The 16,452-nt window shown below is 28.9% G+C and overlaps 1 protein-coding gene across 4 annotated transcripts; it reads left to right on the top strand.

Annotated features, from left to right (window-relative positions):
- The first annotated feature begins 3,853 nt into the window (after positions 1–3,853).
- LOC116428638 (trehalose transporter 1-like protein) lies at positions 3,854–15,711 on the top strand. 4 transcript variants are annotated; one of them, XM_031980490.2, is made up of 11 exons: positions 3,854–4,001; positions 4,858–5,029; positions 6,445–6,625; positions 7,075–7,210; positions 9,377–9,585; positions 10,864–11,133; positions 11,828–12,050; positions 12,630–12,826; positions 13,538–13,717; positions 14,294–14,428; positions 15,563–15,711. In XM_031980490.2, the coding sequence occupies exons 2-11, from the start codon at positions 5,013–5,015 to the stop codon at positions 15,629–15,631; spliced, it is 1,617 nt and encodes a 538-aa protein (XP_031836350.1). In that variant the 5' UTR covers positions 3,854–4,001; positions 4,858–5,012; the 3' UTR covers positions 15,632–15,711. The 4 variants fall into 4 exon arrangements, with proteins under 4 accessions (XP_031836350.1, XP_031836351.1, XP_031836348.1 ...); XM_031980491.2 differs by lacking the exon at positions 3,854–4,001 and adding an exon at positions 4,243–4,393 and having other exon boundaries at positions 6,429–6,625; XM_031980488.2 differs by lacking the exon at positions 3,854–4,001 and adding an exon at positions 4,243–4,393.
- The last annotated feature ends 741 nt before the right edge of the window (positions 15,712–16,452 follow it).

Raw genomic sequence — 16,452 nt, forward strand, 5'->3', positions numbered from 1 at the left:
AAATTGAATAATTGAGGTTCTACTGTATTTTGAGATTTTAAAAATTGTTGAATAGAATTCTTTTCTCAACACTATTGTTCTAAAGTACTTTTAACACTAAACTACCACGACCGGTCAAATGACCGGTATTAAAATTTGATTTAAAATTTTGCATTTTTTTCGATCATTTAACCTTATATCGACTTTTATATTAGCCGATTAATCGGTTTTTCAAATTTTGTCTTTCTTTTCGTTTCTTTTCTTTAAGAAAAATTTATCGTCCACCTTGTTTACCTTTATTGCATAACCGATTATATGCCAGGTTACGGAAGAAATAGTTCATTATATAATTACGGTACATTTAGTGTTAAAAACTATAAATAGGTGTATATACAAGTGGATTTCACATTTAATGTACTTTCATAGTCTAATTCTTTGGGGTTCTGAAACATTACCAACTGTGAATTAGTAGATGAAAATGCAAAAATATATTACAGGCTCTTTTTAACTTTTTGGCATGTATATATCTTTACCTTAAATGCAACAAAATTTGGTTGGTTATTAAACAAGCGAAGAAAAACACCACTAAGAATATCTGTTGATGATATTTTCTCTATCACCAAAACTTTATAAGCAGACATTCAGAAATTCGAAGTTTCAAAAGGTGAATGTAAGAACGAATTAACATTATTAGAATTACCGCGCCCCTCAAAGTGACGGGTTTCAGTTTTCTTATTTCGCAATTATTACTATATTTAAAGTATTAAATATGTTAAATAATTTTAAAACTAAATAGTTTCACTTGAATACTATAATCATTGTTTCATAATTATAAGTCCAAACAACGAGGTTTGAAGTTAAGCAATAATAATGAAACAATCAATAATATTTATCGAATAAAAATTTGTTGCATTTGTATTATACTTCAGTATATAATATAACATATTTTCGGTCATTTAATGAAAGGAATAGTTTTATCTTAATCAATTACACGAAGATAGGTGACAGACGTTGGGTTCCTTCATCTGAGTCCAGTAACCTTGACCCAATATTCATATAACTGCCTAGCAAGGCTAACAGCTCAACTTGACCCGTTACATTGACGGTATTTTGCATCCGTGGTCAACTGCATAAAAGATCGTTTTCTATGAAAAATGACCTAGGACGACAATTGGATTATGTAATACAGGTAGTGAAAGTACAAGAAGATTTAATGACCGTTTGAAACTATTCCGAAATACAATCAGTTGATCATAAAAATATTCCTTGTTTTTCATTCTTCAATTTCAGATAATTTAATGTTACGTAGTTCTTCGTAATTCCTCAGAGCAAGAGAAATAACAATTCCAACCACACAAACAATAATTGACCTTTCCTGTATGATACGAAAAATCTTCCGGTTATATCGTTGACTCGTGTCACTGCCAAACTCTTTTTCATAGTCTCCCTTGTCACTTATGTTTTCCATTTTCTAAATGTAGAATTCCAGATAGAAATAAAATTACGTTTGCTATAAATTGAATTTACATGTTACTATTATCTAAACTATCCAATTTTTTATAAAGAAAATTAGAAAGAAATATAACCTATTTATATCATACAGTAGTTTGTATTCTAATTACTAGTAAAAGCAAAATTAGTAAATTCCAGATCTATTAATGACGATGTGGGAAAGTTTATTAATAGTGTATTGTATTAAAGTAGATGCATCACATTGTAATATTCTATTATACAGGGTGTCCCGAATTTAAACATCAGAACATCAGAACACCCTGTATAGGGTGAATCTATGTATTATAATTGTTATATATAATTCTATCGTTCGTGAAGTAGTTGAATAGTATTATTATTAAAAAGTATTACTTAATTTTATTAGCTATCATTTACTGTCATGTAAAATTTACAAATGAATCTACTTTGTTGATTTTCATCGATATATACGGCTGTAAGGAAATACTTTCTACTTATTGTTGTAAGTAGTTAACTCGCGATATGATCTGTAGAAATAAGCCGCATATCGCGGCCACTTTGCGGCGACGAATATTAATCCGTAGTTCGCCTTCCGGAACTTCTATAATTTCACAAAGGACAATCAATCTATCTATATACGACTTTCGTACTTATGGGTCAAGGTTTTGTTGAGTACTTGAAATTTCGGTAAAACAAATTATCATACACTTGTGCCTTTTATGCATATATAATAGTTCAATTTTTAAACAAGTTGTTTATTTATTAGTTGTTTATTATCGTGAATAATGCATTTCTAACAGTACATTTCACAAAATATACAAACGATACCCAATAGAATAATCGGAAAAGTTAATTATAAATCTGCACGATAATTTTTCTCATAATGAAGAAATAATTGAAATAATCGACTTCAAAACTTGGGGGACACCCAATATTTCGGTTTTGGCCCGAACAGTCGGGTATCTGACACATTAGGCGGCCCGCACATGTCTAACATTTGGATCCCAAGAAATTTTCAAACGTGATTATTTAAAAAACGAAGTGTCGTGTGAAAAAATGTTATTGTAAGTTATCTTTTTTGTTCTTTTATATAGAACAATTTCCCTACAGGTTGCAGTACGATTTCGGAAGCATACTGTGTATCCTACATTAAAAACACAATCCAAGTGAATTTACATTTTATCGTTGATTTACACCTATGTAAACAATCGGATGTTGTTTTGTAAGATATCACTTCGTAATACAGTTTTTTTATTAACCCTTTGCACACAATTTATTTTCAAAATTGTTAAGTGTAAACTTGTATTTATTTTTCTGAAAATGAATTAAAATAATTTACAGCAGTAGAATTCAGCGTTTTATATTTATTTTATTTATTATTATTATAATAAGATTTAATTTCTATAATCTTCTAAAGTGTAGTAATTTTTAAAGTATTACAAAGAAGGTATAACAAATTTGTATTGTCATCTCCAGCATGACATACGAGTACAAAGGGTTAATTCCAGCTTACATTATTTTATTTAGACTTTCTTGAACTCATAATGTTTGTACTCCGATAACTGTGAGTGATTATAATAACTCGTAAATCCTAACATTGACTGCGTAAATTCAGTGTAAACATCAGTCACCTCTAAGCGTCTGAATAACTTTGTGACCCTCTGTTTTTGCATATTCAATGTATTTCAAGTTGTACATGAATAATCTTGATACTCTTGCTGTATCTTGCTATATCTCTGATATTTTACTATAGTTACAGTATACTACTATATTACTATACTACTTACTATATCTGATATCTTACTATAGTTCTTACATTACCTTACAGAATCAAGTACATCAAATATATTTTCACCACATACGATTCATAACATAGTTTCGTAACATCGTGTGCACACTTTTAACACTAGATTTACAGATGCTTATTGTGCACTCCATTGTATTATCTCTAGAAAAATAGGTGTTCACTTATATAGATCTTAAAAATTAGATCATCTAAAACAGAAGATTAGTATGATTTCATCCATTAAAATCGACTTAAACTATGGTTAAATAATAGATTGACAGTGAATCGCAGTGAACATTCTGTAAATCTAGTATTCAACAAAAATGAAATGCTACTACGAACGAAATTGAACTAATTAAAATAAACATCCAGAGTAGAATAAGGTATAATTGTATTGCACGATTGTCCCTCAGAACTGAACAACTTCCTATAAAGATGAAAATATGAAAATATAAATATCCTCACATAATTGACTTATTGATCATAAAAAACATTATAACTTTCAGAACACTGGAATGCAACATAACACTCTAGCACACAGTAAATTCATTAAAGAGTTCATAGTTCGAACAAAAAATCGATAACGAACACTTCAATGCGACAGTAAACAATTTCAAAGATCGCGGAATATGTTGACTTAGTTCCGAAGTTAATTATGCTACACTATTTTGCAAAATATACCCTGACTGATGTTATTCATTGATGTTATGCATCTCTAGATGAAGATGAGGGAGTTGGAAGCAATCGTTGCAGCATTATCAACCAGGTTCGCACTCAACATTGAGAAAGGCACTTAATGAAAGTGAGCGGTTTATAAGAGCGCGTACGGTCGAATGTTTCATTCAGTTGGAGTAACGTATCCTACGAGAGCCAGACCTTTTTGTGCTTACTAATACGCAAACTGTTATATAAATGTCCGGTTCTACCAGACGTTAATGGGGATTCTATTTTAGTGCTACTTTGCTCGAGATACTTCATACACGTACCTTGTGTTGTGAAAGTAACAACGATATCAGAAAGACACGTTACATTCCTCCTGACAGTGAATGCCGGAAAGTGTTTTCACGTGGGACTGTTATCGCATAAAAAAATGATGTGAAAGGACACGAAAAATTTGAAGAGATGCGAATTTTGGAGTATCCCATTTTACGAGTTCAAGTACAACATTTTTATTTTGTATCAAGTGGAGGAAAGATAAATGTTACATAAATATAGTGGAATATAATTTAACGTCACTGTGTAATCATAATTTCATGATCAAAATTTATTAATTAAATATACTACTTTTTCGTTTTATGATTATAACCTTCTGATAACATCAAACACAACAAATATGTGTAGAATATATTTTTATCGAGCAACTTATATCAATTTATTCATACACATAATATATACATATAAACAATTAACGGTAGGAGATAATTACTGATAATAAATAAGGCATTTTATCTCCTTATTACTGATAACAAATAAGGCATTTTGTTTTTAATTATACAAATGCAGGAGAAGCTACTTTTTTACTATAATAAAATACATTAAAAGCAAATGTCTGAAAAACATATTGCATGTTACTTAACTTATTTATAAATGAAATTTATGATTTTTATTATATTTTTTCACAGAATTACTTGAATCTACTGAGTATAAACGCAAACATGTTGAAAGAAAAAACTAATGCATCCAAATTTGCACGGGAGTATTAAGTCGCATAGTAAAGAACGTTGGCAGAATTTAATCAAAAATTTCTATTTATTTATTTTGGTACACTGGATGTAATATGGCTCCACCCGAAAAGTAAGTTATTAGTTATTATACCACGATTACTTACCAGAATTATATTGTTATTAAAAAAAGAACTTAGTATTTACCTGCTGTATACTACATTTTTCTGTCTAAATTAAAAATCACATCAAACAATTAAAATAACCTTTCTTGAGTTTAAAAAATTGTTTTTAACAGTTTCTAGAATTCTATACATTATATTCATCAGATGAACTTTAACTTTCGGAGAGCAGATGTTTTTGAGGACATTATTGACAATAATATCTAGCCACATTCAAACTATAAATTATCAATTTTTCCAGATATTTCTGAATATATTGTTGCGAGATGTGTAGATTTTCATATTAACACTTTGCACTCTATAGTTCCTTCACTATTAAACATTCATCATTTTCTAATAAAACATTGATAACATTTTTACAATTACCTTAAAGAGAAATCACATAACAATTATGGAACCAAACTATTTTATTACAATATTTCATGAATCTAATGTAATAAACTAACGATTTAATGTAGTTATAAAAAAGTGAGGTGCTGAATGAAATCTTTGAAAATCTGGGTCAAAATATATTCAGACATCATCATCGAAAAGAATAAATTTTGATTTTTTGATATTAGTTGTAGTATTTCTTTCTTGAAAAAGGAAACTAGTGATGAATGAGAGAGGCAGGAAGAAAAATACGAATAGATGTAAGCAACTGTTTGTATGAAGATAGAAATAATTGAATCATTATTTCTTTTATTTTTAATATATTAGAACAATACAATTTGCCAAAATTAAATCGTATAGGATTTCTTAAATTGTTAATTATTCTTGACCAAAGTTGTAACATAAATCAGCAATTAAACTAACTTAAATATAATTATCACTACAATACTATTTTAATAATAATAATAGCTTCTCATGCTTTACACCTATTTATATTCGTTTCTTTTTTTTCGTTTCTAAACTGACTTGTATCAGGATCCAGATAATTATAGAGCAATTTACAATGACACTTACCAATAGGAAGGAAATTTACAATAGTAGTTATTGACATATCTTTTCGTTTGTAAGATCTTAAATCGTTCATGTTACGACACAGTTCACGCTTTCATTGACTTAATTTATTTTTTCCATAATTGAAGAATTTCAGCGATTGAAAGAAATTTTTAATTGTTTCAAACATAAAAAGAAACTCTGCATGTATTTTGTTGTTCTTGTATTTTCTACACATTAATGATAGTTTAATACCATCTATAATTGCTGGCTACAATTTCCAGCAATTTTCTAATATTTTTGAAAAAATCTGTATATCATAGTATTGTATAATAATTTATAGTTTTTGCGCAATAATCGATTTCGTAAATCATGAATAAATATCACGTTTGTATAAAACGTTAAGAGCATATTCCACTATATTTATAGGATAACTTTATTTCAGTGAAGAACACCATTTGATGTTAAATTACCAGAATGTAAATTATGCTGAGATAACTCAAGTTGAGAATATTTGCGATGACATTGAAAATAACAATGCACACAAAAAAGATGGATGTAACACATTGGATGACAGCAGTGGCCTGGCAACATATACTTCAAATTCAAAAGGAATACTTGCACAGGTAAAAATTAAAATAGTATAATATCATATATGTGTATATATAAAATAAACATACTCAATATATAACATATAAAACACAGTTATAAAAATGATCAATGTATAATTTCATTATTTGTGGAACTATTTTATATTACCTGCATAAATTGTCACTAATATTAATTATAAAGCTGTTGAAGAAATTCATGACGTAATTTAAAAATAATTTAAACACATTATATCCACATAAATATACAATTTTATAAAGTAAGAAAAGAACAAAGATATTTAAGGTATTCAAGATAAACGGAGCATCTTGTAAGTACACATTCGAAATGATATTGCACATTTTTTTTTAAACGTAGAAAACATATATAAACATGTTAAATTATGATTATTATTTTTAATCCCGTCTGACCATTCAAAACAAATTATTTTATATAAGTGTACAATACATATAATATTGTGTTGTAGTGTTTGGTTTCTGGTGCAGTTTTATTACTGGCGGCTGGAGGTGGAATGCCAATTGGATATAGTGCAATTCTTTTACCACAATTGGGCGAAGAGAATAGTACAATTCGCGTAGACCGAGAACTTGGATCTTGGATAGGTATGCACACACTACAAAACTAAATTATAATACACGTATTTTCAATAAAAAATTTGCTACCCCAAGTATAACAATATTTTAAATGCAATACTACACGTAACTATGAACATATGCGCATCACATTTTCTTCCGAAATAAATGGTATTCTATAAACATATGAACTTGAAAAAGCAATTATTACTAGCTGTAAGAAAAAATTTTTATTTATGTAAATACCTAACTTACCGGTATAATTTTTTTAATTAAACTAAACTGTTATTGAAATCAATTCGTAATAAAATTAAATGAATAGCTTTTCTTGTCATTTCTGTTAAAATGGACTCTACAGTTCATACTTTTAGTCTATACCATTTTGAAAGAGCGTATTAACACAAGTACAATATCATCCTTATGAATAAAAATTAACAAAAGCACGATTTGAATCGATTAATATTAGTAAGACTTCCTGCTTAATTTAGGTAACATAGCAAATTATTGACCAGTTGAAGTTATTTAATTGAGAACGTATTTAGCATAATTTTTCATGGAAGAGTGACTCACTCGCCATGCTTATATTGTAACTCTAACACATAAGTAGGGGATTGTCTGATATGCTGTCACTGGTAATATAATCTTTCAAGGATTGATTGCCGCACACCTTACGATTTGTGATGTTAAAGAGGAAATAATAGATTAATAATAGACTAAGGGATGATGAAATATGAATAGGGGGTTTTGAGAATGTATATAAATTCCAAGTTGCAAAATTACATTATTTATACAGGTTGTTTCTGAAATGGTAAAACAACCGCATAAAAATTAAATGTATATGTAAAAACAAGTCGAAAAAGTATAATAGAAGTTTCTCATAAGATAGTTCATTTCCAAAATAATCGACTTTGAAACCTTATCCAATAAGGTACTTCATGGTTATAAGAAGTAGAAATGGTGAGTCATGGTCAGACGTATTAACTGATTTCTACTTAATAGTACGGGCGGCTGATAAATTTCCAAACTTGATTATTTCGAAGACGAAGCAGACAAAAACATTTTACACGATGTTTTCTATTTAGTTCTTCCTGTAAAATAATTTTCTTACCAGCTGTAGTACGATTTCGAAAACACCCTGTATATAATATACAATTAGATACAAATATAACAAAGATTTTCATGTGTTGTAATTCATCACTATAAAGGATAATGTAATAATGTAAATTGATTTTGACATTATTGTTGTTTCTATTCACTTTTGAATAAATTTGAATTTATTATAGTAATTCTCATTAATTTCAGAAACATTATTTTGAATGAAACTGATACCTAAAAAAGTCAAGTTTAAGTTAATAGTACTTCAAATTTGATGCATGTTCATTTGAATTTTTAATAATGTTTTATGCTAGAAATATTTATTTCTATATATCAAGTAATCATTACTGGCGTCTAGAAATATTCATTTCCGAAGTTCAAATTGTAATAAAAAACTTATGTCAAAACTTTAACAGTAGTTTGAATTTGCTATTTAAAGATAGTGTTTAAAGTCCGTTGCGTATAATGCAACTAGCAAAGTTCAAGAACTGCCTCACAGGTTTAAGGACAGTCTGCAATCATTTCAATGCTCACTAGCTAACTATATGTACTGAGCCACAAGCATGTGGTCAATAGCAATTGACCTACATAATGTCTGATTGAATAATTTTTATCAATGCGAGTCAAAGCCAAGTGTAATGACCAAGGTTTTCAACTTGTCCTTGAGGTATCTCTAAGTGACAAATCTCTCACGTAATAGTAGACAATTAGATCATGTAGTATGAGGGTGATAATAATATATGTTTATCCTTATGTAAACGAATTTTTTCATTCACAGCTCATATTTATGGTCCCTTTCCTGAAACTTGTTTATGTTAGAAGAATTTTCTTGAAAATTTTATGTTTATAAAATATTTAACTAAATTTTATGATTATGATTTATTAATTATCCGGTGGTGCATACAAACCGAATTTATTGTTACCTTAAATATTGTAAAATAGCAATTATAATGTTTTTAATTTTTTCAAAATCATTAATGCCATGCTTGAATCATACAATTAAAAATCTATTTTGTTTCAACACGATATTAATGGTGATTTGAGAAAAATGTTAAAATTGTTATCTTTACAGCTTCACAAATAACAAATGTTATTTTACAGCTTCAGTCCATAGTCTAGCGACACCCGTGGGTTCTTTGTTATCTGGCCCACTCTTAGATGGGATCGGTAGACGTGGTTCTTTACAATTATCTGCTATACCTCTCTGCACTGGCTGGATTATTATGGGTGTCTCCACGAATGTACCTTATCTTTTAACAGGTCGAATTGTATCCGGTTTAGCTGTAGGTTTGATGTCTGTACCAGCTCAGGTACGACATAATTTACTATTTCTACTTATATTATATTATTTAGTATAATACTGTATATAAAATTTTTATAATAAACATAATATTATATAATACTTTCAAACAACAAAAGTTTAACCTTTCGAACTTTTTAGAATTTATTATACTATATTATATTACATTATATTATATTATGAAATGGTACAGTTAACTTTTGGAATTTTTACTATAATTTCTTCCATTTCACTTTGTGTTCGTGTATACTATTGATTATATCTCATAGAAATTGTAATGCAACCAACATACACGGTGATATATGCAAATACAACACATAAATACGTGAGTGTTATCGCTGTTCCAATTACGATTAAATACGATAAAATCGAATGGTTCAAAGAATTTTACAGTTTGGGGATCATATTTCCTTTGCAAGTGCAATGACGCATGTACAATATATTTCGATATAAAAGCATTCAAATAAAAATGTAAAAAAATTATTCTGTTTTCCTGAAATATTTTAAACAAAATAAACTTAAAAATATACATGTGTACATGTACAATTATCGTAAATATTTAAAATTTTGCTCGTATCAAAACCGTTATATAAAAATTCATGGAACACATTCATATATGAGTCAATTGTCCACTTTGATTGCTCTCGTTGAACGTATGAATGAGTCACTAAACTGCAGCGATGACTTGCATTAAACGCACGTCTACATCGTTCATTGCACCTTAACCCTTAGAGTACCAACGGGATACTTCGTCCCAGAGCGTACTTAAAAATTTCTGGTGAGCAAACAAACCTTTTGAATCGTACCATTATCCATTCCAATGGTGATGAGATGCACTTTATGGAATAAATCAGTTATTTAATATAAAAATGGGAATTATTCGATCATTTGATTAGTTTATTACAATTTACGTCTAATTATTTATTTTAACTCAATTTTGTCCGAAAGTCAAACAAAAAATGCTCGGTAATCTAAGAATTAAGCCTTCTAATGACTACTTTCTTCTTCCTTTTCTTCACTTTACCTTCTATCTTGCTCCTTTATATATTACATCGTTTATATTTTTCATTGTCTTCATTCTTGTCTCATTTGTGTTGCTACTTATCCTTGAGTCTTCGGTTATTAATGCCTCTATTCTTTTCTTTTTAACCTTTCTTCTTTCATTTCCTTCTATTTTTCCCTGAAGGATATCTTAGGAACATAAAATAGATCAACAATGTTTTACGCGTCGTTAAATATTTTTATAAATATAACTTTTTCTATACAGTTTTAAAATTATCTTTGACAGGTCTTGCTAGCAGAAATGTCAGATCCAAGGCTTCGTGGCATCCTCACAGGACTTTCACTCGTTTTTTATTGTTTCGGTATTCTCCTAGTGTACGCACTGGGAGCTTCGTTTACTTGGGACGTCGTAGCTTTCTGCGGTATTATACTTCCTCTTATGGCACTGATTGCATTCACTTTAATACCGGAAAGTCCTGTTTGGCTTGTGAGGCAGGCAAAGCTGAAAAAGGCTAGAAAAGCTCTGTTGTGGTTAAGAGGGGGTAACACGGATCAGGTACGAATACTAATTCTTAAGAATAATTACATTTTTTAACGTTTATAATGATATTGCGCTGTGCACAATTTAGTCGATTAAATACACTGTCGATCAAAAGTAGGGAACGAATACATTGGTTAAAAGAAAAACTTCTATTTTTTGTAAACAACTTTTATTGGAGAATTTTTGTGTATGATAAAGGAACATGAACATATGTGGATTAGTCAAACATAATTTTATTTATTTAGATATTTATAAAATATATAATTATTTATTTGTGGCGTTACATATTAAGTGGTTCCGATCTTTTAACTGACAGTGTACTTCGTCGTTGGAAATGTAATTAATATTCGTATTTTTCATAGTGTTAATATTAGGTTTGAAATAAAAAAAACACAATTTAACCCTTGGTGGTCGAATAACACCTTAATGTTGACCTCGAGCTTTCATATACAAATTCGAAGACTGCGAATGAGTAATTTAATTATTCAGATAACGAGAACTGATGTGCTTCTTCTTTGTTAGTATTTAATTTTACGAAAGAAGTTTTTAAAAGTTTAAAAAATTCTTATCCGTAAAAGGTTAATATCTGAAATGATAATATTTTCTATGTCACTGAAATAAAAGAAACTAAAGTTTCATTATACTATACATAAATTCGGAAACATACTAGAAATTTTGTATTTGTTGGTAAGTAACGTTTTATTTTCAGGTAAATACCGAAATAGCAATTTTGGAGGCTCGAGTAAAAGCAGATTTAGCACGAAAGATCATAAGTACGTCCTACACAGACCAGATGTTTTCAGCAATATCTACAATCCTCGATCCAACCATTTTAAAACCATTGATAATCATCAATGTTTTTAACATCCTTCTATTAAGCAGCGGAACATATATCATTGTGTTTTATGCAGTAGAATTGATTTCAAACATTGGTAAGAATAACTTTTATATCGAGATTCTTGCATTATCCTACTGATCTCTGATTAAGGAAAGTTGAATAATATTGTATACAAATAGAGATTTGCAAACGTTACCTTTAGACATACACATGTTCCTTTTAACTCATTAAAATTGTAAAGTAAAATCAAAACTAAAAAATTATTTAATAGCACATACAGTAAATTTCAGTAGAGAAAAATTGTTACAGAAATTTTACTCGTGTGTTTTAAATCAGTCAAGAGATGAAAATAGTTCCTAAATTTTGGGATAAGAATTGAAGCAAATAAATACATAATAATACTTAAAATGTTAAAATTAATACATATATTTACGTATCCTGAAAAGGAAATGTTTCCAAGCCTATGTTTCTAACATTTTCAATAATTTTAAATAATTTTCATCTAAATTTTCATTAACAAACATAAAATATCCAAAACTTTTTTTGATAAGATGATGTAATTTTATAAACATCTAGACATTTTTATGTTCTTATAGTAGGTTCTATGTTATTTCATAAAATTATTGTACGAGGTTGCATTTTACAAATGTTCTATTCTGTTTGTCACATACAGGCGGTGAAAATATAAATAATTATTTTGCGGCGGTGATTACCGCAGTTATCAGACTTCTATTCACCTTAATAGGAAGTACTTTATTATTGTTTTTGGGCAGAAGAAGCCTAGGAATATTATCGGCTTTCGGAAGCGGCGTGGCATCGTTATTTCTTGCTGGGTATATATTAACTAGGAAAGAATCTTCTAGCATTGACGTAAGTTATTTACTTTCATGACTAGATCATGATTAGACAAATATTACCTCCAGAGATATTCCACATAAGTTGAAAAAACTAGCATTATATACAATACAACAGTATTTCTCTTTTATAATCGCGCATTATTAAGTCCTTTGTAATAACATAAAATGATATTTCTTCGTTTATCAACTTTGTATCTTTAAACAAAATCGAACTAATCATAGAATTCGATGTATTATTCTCTATATCTGTCTTAACCTTTAGCATACATAAAAGAAGCAATTGACATTCTTTATTTCACACAGATTTCTAATATTTTTTCAAAAATCATTTTAACCGATCGTGTTTGGCCTGTTTTTATTCATTAAATATAGTAAAAAATTCTGTCTGATTTTTTGATAAAATCATAACTTTATTTAAAACAACGATTAATCGATAAAATAATTGCTACTGTTATTTATGATATTTTGCCACATTTCTAGAAATTCGATGGCCTCAATGAAGTGAACTCATTTAGGCAACTAAAGTTCGTTGAAAAAAAACTTTATACACAAAGTTTATACACAAAAACATTGAAAATAAATCGAGTGCAAAGAGTTTAAAGAGTTGAGTGGGACGATTATAACTGAAATATTAGGCTAGCCAAGAAATCTTGTTGCTTCACTTTCCATAGAAAATGTTCTGGTACGAACTGCATTACTTTTGCGTTCTTTTAATATGTTTCAGGTGTACGTCGTTGGAGTTTGTCTATTAATGTATGTAGCAGCCAATAGTTTAGGACTGATGGTACTTCCAGGTATAATGGGTGGTGAATTGCTACCGCAAAGAGCTCGTGGCATTGGCGGTGCCTTCAGTTTCTTTGTCTTTAACATGTTCACTTTTGCAGTAACGAAGATTTTCCCAATGGTATGTTTCCATCAATAACTTCGATAATTACATTTATTAGTGAAATTCCGAGGTATCTTGCTGTTTTATTATTTGCACGAAACTTCCCTATTTTCTGACGTTTTTTAACCATTCGTTTAATATATTTTTCTGAGAAAAATCTTGTTAACTACACAAATTAAACTAGCTTTCAGTCATATAATAATCATATAATAAATCTAATTAGTTAATCATATGATAACCTAAAACAAGACATCTTTGTATTTTTATACGTAAATATAAGTACATTATAATGCAAATTTTTTATATTTATACTTCACTCGTATTTCGAGCATGATAAAGTCCTTGCATATGCATTTCTAACGAAATATTATATTTTCGAGATATTTTACAATTACAATTCCTACCAGCCGCATTATGAAATATAATTATGTATTGTGGTGGGATTTTGGGTCGCATGCTTATGGTAAGTGTGTATATAAAGTAGCGGGGGACTTTTAAATTTGCATCTACATGTTCTAAATAGTCCCAATATTTTTTCCCATTTTATTATAACGAATTAAAACCTACAAGAATTCTTATTTCTTTTTAAAAAAGATAAGCGAAGCTGTTGGGATACCAGGCATATTCATCATTTTTGGTAGTTCTGCGTTATTAGAGACTGCATTCATCTACGTTGCTTTACCGGAAACAAAAAATCGTACTCTTCAAGAAATTGAGGATTACTTTCAGGTAAATCCTTTTAATGTTCTTTATTATTTATTATCGTGTCTACCTTTTTATTTAAAAATAATTTATGATACCCATTTTCCCGATCAATTACTACTAATACACTATATCGAAGATTATTTTAATGAAACTTTTCTTTTCTAATTAAACGACGACTTCATGTTTTTAAAAAACATACCACAATTCTTTAAAAGAGTCATCTTTTTATACATTACTGTATTTGTTTCGTAATCTTCTGTTTAATGTCTAACCGTATTATCGCTTTTATATCGTGGTATAATCAAGAAACATATTTTTTGCCTCTATCAAAAAGGCAGAAAAGAGCTGCTAAATAATACTCGTAAAAATTATTGCGAAATAGTATCAATATTAGTGTTTTGCCACAAACGAATTATAGGATGGATCAGATATGAAATTTAATTCTTTATAGTCATTAAATAGAGTTTTCAATTTAGACTAGTTAGCAAATACTTACATAAATATTGTAAACATAATATTTTTTTTCCTACTTGTCATACGCCTTGATAATTAATATATTATATTTTATATATAATATCATTAAGCGAATTATAGACCGAGACTCACGGGTAATAAATTTTATTAGTTGCAATTTAAGGATACTTAAATAGAAGTACATTATCATAAATAAATTGTTATATTAATAACAAATACAGTACATTATAAAGATATAAGTCTGAAGAACATATACTTATAAACGACTTATACGAATACAAATAGGAAAAACAAACAATTCGGAGAGTGCTATTTAATCCAGAAATTCCACATTATGACAACCCTCAGCCTAAGTCGGATTAAATATAATTCCCAAATTTCTAATTGTCATAACGTAGAGGCGTGAAAGTCACAGGTCGCTTTAAGCGATGATACTACAAATCCTACGAGACACTAAACATCGTGACATGTGTAGTTTATCCTATTCTTCGCTTGTGGTATAGCTTTCGCTGCTGATTGTTACAACACTGACAATAAGAGAAAGGGAACCGAATTATACCATCAGACACGATTCTGACTAAATCTAAATTTCTTTGTAAACCGTTTAAAACTTCTTTATTAATCTATTAGTGACAATATATATGATTTTTTTTAAGTTGATATTGTGTGTAATCTTAATTGCAGCAAAAGAACCTTCTTTGGGTGACACGGTTAAGAGAAAAAAGGAAGCATAAGTCCAAGGATTATAAGTAAGACATTCGTCTGTGCATAAGTTCAATGACACAATCATTACATGATTTTCTATTGGTAACATCGTATGTAACATTTCTCTGTATCATTTTAGTATGTTTAAACGCGTATACCGCTAAGTTATTTAAGATAATTGAAGTGTATAAAATGACTGTAAAAACCGTACGTACAAACACATAAAATACGATCCTCATTGTGATACGTATTATTGTCTCTCCATCCATTTTATACTTATGCAAATCTGGAATGGTATTTTAGATTATAAAACTTTTATTGTTATGGTTGCACAATATTGAAATGCGTTCGAATGTTTGCCTCGATAGAGTCTACGGAACTGATTCCTCTTTGAAAAATTTTCAATTTCATCTTAAAAATGTCCGGAGTAAAATTTATAAATTATTTTTAACTATAAGTAGTATAAGATCTATAAATTATTTTTAACTATAAATAGTATAACTCAGGACAAATTGTTTCGACTGAAATAAGGAGTCGACAGAAAAGATTCTCCAGCACTGAAATTTGTTTTATATTAGTAACGAGCTTTATCTAAGAGCAAAAAAAGGAGAAGGTAGTTTGTAAGGTAAACTAAACTCACTAACCTGCTTGTTATAATAAGAAAAAAATTACTTATTACAAAAAATTAGAACTCAAAGCAAAATATTACATTCTTATACCTCTATTACTGTTAATATTTAATAAACTACTGTTAGTACTACTTTTACTAAAGCTTCTTGACTTCTGGACTAGTGTTCCTTACATCATTTCTAAACATACCTATTAAAAACATTTTTATAAACCGCTTTTGACCATATTTATCATACTAC

This window comes from Nomia melanderi, chromosome 1 (genome assembly GCF_051020985.1).
Source record: "Nomia melanderi isolate GNS246 chromosome 1, iyNomMela1, whole genome shotgun sequence".
NCBI classification, from domain to species: domain Eukaryota; kingdom Metazoa; phylum Arthropoda; class Insecta; order Hymenoptera; family Halictidae; genus Nomia; species Nomia melanderi.

Excerpts from the sequence above, each read along its gene's own strand:
- LOC116428638 (XM_031980490.2), top strand. Across the intron at positions 6,626-7,074 it reads CAAAAGGAATACTTGCACAG|TGTTTGGTTTCTGGTGCAGT; the intron begins GTAAAAATTAAA and ends ATTGTGTTGTAG. Across the intron at positions 11,134-11,827 it reads GAGGGGGTAACACGGATCAG|GTAAATACCGAAATAGCAAT; the intron begins GTACGAATACTA and ends TTTTATTTTCAG.